Below are 5,994 nucleotides of genomic sequence, written 5' to 3' on the forward strand. Positions count from 1 at the left end.
CTTTTTTACAGCTGACATGATAATGAGAAAAAAACAACTTGTGTGGGAGCAGTTAAAGGGTTTTTCAGACGTCAGAGGTGAGACGCAAAATCTAACAAGTAGACTACAGCCACACTGTAATTTAACAACTGCATCAGCAAAACTATGAACATGATGCATCTAAAAACGCAGGTCCAACATTTCTAAACACATCCAAAGAGATGTCTGTAGGTCAAACACTAACTCTAGAGTCAAACATTATGAACTTACTCACCCAAAAGACCCAGTGAATGTTTCTCTAATAGTCCTGTGTGTCTCAGTCTGATATCTCTTCTTCCTCTGAGCCATAGAGCTCCACTGTTGTCTAAAAACTATTAAAAACACATCCTGGTTGGACTACTGCAATCACCCATCCATCCACCCCATCCTGCTTATGTGGACTTTCTCTATAATACATCACTCGACTTCTTCCATTTGCTGCAGGTGCACAGCCGCTAAAGGTCGCTGCCACAATAAACGTAAATATGGGTGGTAATAACGTGCTGAACAAACAACCTATATTTGTGTTTTACTTCATGTTCCTTTATGATCGTGAACACACACTGTGGTTTATTCTGACTCAGTTCATCATACCTGCTGCCCCAAATACTCACTAGTCACCACATGTGTGGAAGAAGAATTCAGATCGTTTATTTGACAAATGGTCATGTTTTCCCACAGACTATGTCATCGTGGGAACATTACAATCTTCAAATGCAACACATTCTCATTGTCAACTCGTTACATATGGACGCTTGGTAAGCACCCTTTGGCGTCATTTTTTAAACACACAAACATACAACTCCTGCTGAGCATTTCAAAATAAAATTAGTGGTTAACAAGCACTTTTTGGTTTAGGCACCATAACTACTTCTATAGAACTAAAATCTAAAAAATCATGGTTTGGGTTAAAATAACTACGTTATTTACGTGAGTTAAGTTACATAAAGTAAAAAGATTCAATGTTGAGTTTTTGTTTTACACAGGAAACAAACACTGGTCTCCTGGGTGAAAGTCTGGTTTCTGACCCATCCATCCACCCACCCATCCATCCATCCATCCATCCACCCATCCACCCATCCACCCATCCATCCATCCATCCATCCATCCACCCACCCATCCATCCATCCATCCATCCATCCATCCATCCATCCCAACATATTCTCACTCCCGACGTCACATACTGACGCTTGGTCAAGGCCCTTCGCTTCGTTGTCAGTTTTACACGTTTAAGGCTCCGCGGTCAAGTTAGCAACGCTTAGCAACAATAAATATGCAACATCCAGTTACACTTTCAAAATGAAATGCTAGCATTTTGAAACATCGCCATTTTGAAACGGCATGAAAGTTATGAAACGTTGCAATTTGGTTAGGTTTAGGCAACAAAACTACTTCGTTAAGGTTAGGAAAATGTCATGGTTTGGGTTAACATAACTACTTAAGTCAGTTAACACACGTCACTTGCGTAACAATATTTAATGTTAACTTCTTTTTTTTACTCCACACAGGACACCCGGTTCAAAGTCAGGGTTCTGGCCCACATTACATTTATTCATTTAATCCAAAGAGACTTACAATTACTATACATGTCAGAGGTTGCACTCCTCTGGAGCAACTAGGGGTTACGTGTCTTGCCATAGTGGGGAGTTGAACCCGGGTCTCTCACACCAAAGGCATGGGTCTTATCCACTGCCCCATCCACCTCTTTCCTCAGTTGTTTCTGTTAAATATCATATACCTACCTTTACCGTCAAAAACTGACGCTACAGGGCTTCCCCCACTGTGTTGAACTGTGAAGTTATAGGGATCCCCAGTGCGTTACAAACTGACGCCGATGGGTCTTGACCATGTGGCCATATGTGATAAGTCATGGAGAAAGAGTTGTCCATGAATTCAACCCAACGACCTCCTTAAGCCCCTGATATACTTGCTTTATAACAATGCATAGGCATAGAAAAGCAGCAGCGACGCAAACGGCAAGTTCACTTGCCAGCGTACTTTGCTTGTCCCTGGAGGATTAAACGTGAATCCACTAGGGAGCAGACCAGCGCTGGATCATCCCTGGGCGACACCAGATTATCTTCCTTGACAACTTCCAAATTTGCACATTGTAACCAAACCAAACATAGCGAGGAGGTTATGGTTTTAATGAGACATCATATAGATATCGGTAATTGAGGACTAGCTCCAGGAGTTTTATTGTAAAGATCCTGCCATTAATCTCCTATGTTAAGTCTGCTGCTGACCTGCCGGTCAGGTCGACACATTCATGTGCTGAATTGCATATTGTGGACGCGTAGCGATAATTTCTGGAGACGTGCACAACCTACGCTCTAAAGGAACCATCTTGTAAATGCGATTGCGATGCGATGAAACCAATTATTTGGGGGGCTTTACTCAGGGGCTATTTCGCTAAAGGTCTTCCCCAAGTGTCTTAAAAATGATGCCAAGGGGGCTTTGATCGTGCGACCATATGGGAGTGAGAACAGGTTGTTGAATGAGATGTCATTTGAGACTGAAAGGTCAGTCTTTATCTGGAAACAGTAGTTGACAAATGTAACCACAAGGTCAGGCAGAGTCTCACCTTTTAAGCCAACTTAAGCAAGAAATCCTTAAAGCGGAAATGTGGTCCATCAACATGGGCGAACTCTTACTGCTGATCCTGTGATGCAATCGAGAACTGTTATTATTTCACAGGGATCAAAATGTTAACTTTACTTTATTTCCCTACACCACCCTTGCAGACACTGCTAAATGAGCACGATGACCTGATCCAAAATGGACGAGCCGACCAACAACAGCTTGGCTCTAACGGACTACCTCCTGGCCAGTAATGGCCTGGACTATGACATTCCTCTGGACGAGATCCCGGACACCACGCAAGGGCAGGCCTTCTTCGTGGCCACCATTGTCATTGCCGTGGTCCTGGTGGGCATCATGTTGGTCTGTGGAGTGGGGAACTGTCTGTTCATCGCCAGCCTCGCCCGCTACAAGCAGCTCCGCAACCTGACCAACCTGCTGATCGCCAACCTGGCCGTGTCGGACGTGCTGGTGGCGGCGGTGTGCTGTCCTTTCCTACTGGACTACTACGTGGTGAAGCAGCTGTCGTGGGATCATGGCCTGCTGCTCTGCGCCGCCACAAACTACCTACGCACCGTCTCTCTCTACGTGTCCACCAACGCACTGCTGGCCATCGCTGTGGACAGGTGGGTCCACAAGATCTCTCAAATATTACTGAAAATATTTAAATGTGATCTGGTGGGAAATTGGCTCATGGGTCGGGCAGATAGCTCCACCATTTGGTTCGTAACAAAGCACTACGATTTGGCTCGATATTTTTCTGTTTATTCACCACTACTCCTACAAATTTCATCCAAACTTTACCAAAATGTGGCACATATTATTTAGCAGTACTTCGTACTATCTTTAACTGATTGCTGAATTATTATAGGCGGGGAGTATGTATGGAATCAGATTTGTGCCAATTTAGTCAAACAAAACCTTTTAAATATATATATATATAAAATAAGATTTGAGAGATGCAACAACCAAAAAAAACTCATCTAAAAAGTAAAATGTATAATTTTCAAAAACGTGGGACCTCCAGGTCTGAAAAGTAATCAATAGATTTGAATGTGTAGTACTCTTTTCTTCTGGTACTTCAGTACTTTTAAAACCAGGTACTTTTTTACTTCTACTTGAGTGTGGTATCTGTACTTTTACTTAAGTAGGAAAATTGAGTACTTTATACACCACTTATGATCAGCATCTGCAAAGACCCTTTAGATGGATGGTTTTTTGGCTTATGGTATCACCCTGAATACGCCTGATCTTATATGATCTTGGAAGCTAAGCAGAGTCAGGCCTGGTGAGTACTTGAAAGAGAGACCACCTGTGAATACTAAGTGGTGTAAGCTTTTTTATAAAACTATTATGGTATCATTATCACTGATAAATTATTATGTAAGCACATACAAATGATTTACATATAGGTCTCCTATGCACCTGGGTGTGGTCATGAAAATGAATAGGAGACCGCCTGGGAATACCAGGTGCTGTAAGCTTTTTAACTTCTCTTTAGAAACAGCAGAGGGCGCTGCTGCTTCTTCAGTGGAGACAGAGCAACTTGTCCCTGGACTTTGAATTATACTCAAATCATTTGTATGGGCTTCCGTAATATCGCTATTGGGTTACCCCTTCCGTGCGCCTGCGCGGCACTGAGAATTTTAGTCTTCGTCCACCCACAGCGTGGGCCTCTCCTACGTCCGCACCTTGTATATATATACACAACGGTGAGACCCAGCTTTCGGCTCCCAAAATGCCTTTTCTTCAGCACTGAGAACCAAGGTCCAGTGAGGCCTTCAACTTTGAGGGCTGCACCTACACTCATAGAATCTAGAGTTACAGTACATAACCCCTGTTCTATTGCGTATAGGCTTCGCCTTCTAAGGCTATCGCTATTGGGTTAGAGACAAAGCAGGATGAGTCACCGCCTCACTGGCCCATGCTGTACCACCAAGCACTACTCACCTGCCCAGAGCTATAAATGAGCTACCCAGTCACCTGCTATCCGCGGCATTGGTGTCAGCGTGCGCACAAGCACCGATGGCGTGACATGGGAGGCAGGGGATCGACCCATGTGTAATAGTCGGCGAACTGGATGGGTGGCCCAGCGGCTGTACAGAAGCAGGCGGGGTCACAACAGCGACCGCATCAGCTGCGCACAGAGCAGGGCCAGCGTGAGCAGTGGCCGCTCCCCCCCACCATCCCTTGGGAGAGGGCGCACCGCACACTCACAAGGGAAAATCACTCAGCCAAAACACTCGGCGGACAGGCCACCGGTTCCAACCCCTTGTTCAAACACCAGCGTTGGAATGCTGACCACTTGGAGGAGTAAAAGGACTGAGTAGAGGTGGCTCTCGACCACTAGATGGTGCAAACCACCTCACGGAAGAGACCTAGACCCTCCAGGCGCCGCCTCTCAGCGGCCGAACCCACAGGAGCTGGCCGAGAAGCAGAATAGGGGCATCACTCAGGCGTCTGTGAAGACCGAGATATGGGGCGTGACCCTGCCCAGGGGAACCCCAACGGACAGAGAGAGGGGGTCCCGCCAGTAGACCTGATTTGAACCCACAGACAGAGGAACAGCGATCAGGCGCCGTCTCTGTCTCACTGGGTCAACACGCAGGCGGATGAACCACTGCTGCAACCTTCTCATGTGCAGGAGGCCCAGGGGGACCACCACGTGAGCAGCCGACATGAGGCCCAGAAGCCTCATAATTAACAGAGCTTTCACCACTGCCCGTGGGACAATACGGTGAAGCAGCTCCACCAGAGCCTCCCCCTTCCCTGAGAGTGCTACGCTCTCCTTAGAGAGGAGTCAAGTACCACACCCAGGTAGGTGAGCCTCTGGGAGGGAGAGGAGCACTCTTCTTCCAGTTCACCGTGAAAACCCAGGTGAGACAGGTGTGCGACAAGCTTGGCCGTCTGCACCACCGCCTTGTAGCAGCATAGTGTCAAAAACAGGACCCTGATGACCAACTGCCGCAGTGGCTCCAGAGCTGCCTCGACACACTTGGAGAAAGTGCGCAGGGCCAGGGAGTAACAGAACATCAGGCAGTTGTACTGGTACTGGAAACAGGGGAGGGGGGGAGGGGGGCGAACAGCAGCCTGTGATCCCAGCGGATCAGGCTGTTCATCCATCTGTGCATCGAGCAGAAAGCCAGCCACTCCGAGTAGCGCTCTGAAAGCGGTTGGACCTGCTGATGAGGCGCCCTGGTGGCCATGATGGAAGCCACTCTGCTGCCCTTGCCACCGCACGGTTTGGGGAGGGGTGCCCAGCCACGACCCAAGGGGGATGGGCCCGCCTCAAAATGGCAGGCAGCAACCTCCGTGTTCCACGACAGGAGAGCTTAGCACCTGGCGGGGAGTAGGGAGGGTCATGGGCCCCAACACACGCCGCCATGCAGTAGGGAG

General features: G+C 47.5%; 1 protein-coding gene across 1 annotated transcript; it reads left to right on the forward strand.

The window, feature by feature from the left end:
- The first annotated feature begins 2,773 nt into the window (after positions 1 to 2,773).
- On the forward strand, positions 2,774 to 5,135 carry LOC119900161 (prokineticin receptor 2-like). The gene is made up of 2 exons (XM_038714922.1): positions 2,774 to 3,224; positions 4,949 to 5,135. The coding sequence occupies exons 1-2, from the start codon at positions 2,797 to 2,799 to the stop codon at positions 5,133 to 5,135; spliced, it is 615 nt and encodes a 204-aa protein (XP_038570850.1). The 5' UTR covers positions 2,774 to 2,796.
- Positions 5,136 to 5,994: the final 859 nt, after the last annotated feature.

The sequence above is a fragment of the Micropterus salmoides genome, unplaced genomic scaffold, assembly GCF_014851395.1.
Source record: "Micropterus salmoides isolate LMB-PRFRI ecotype aquatic unplaced genomic scaffold, ASM1485139v1 Ms_hic_scaffold_1287, whole genome shotgun sequence".
NCBI lineage: Eukaryota > Metazoa > Chordata > Actinopteri > Centrarchiformes > Centrarchidae > Micropterus > Micropterus salmoides.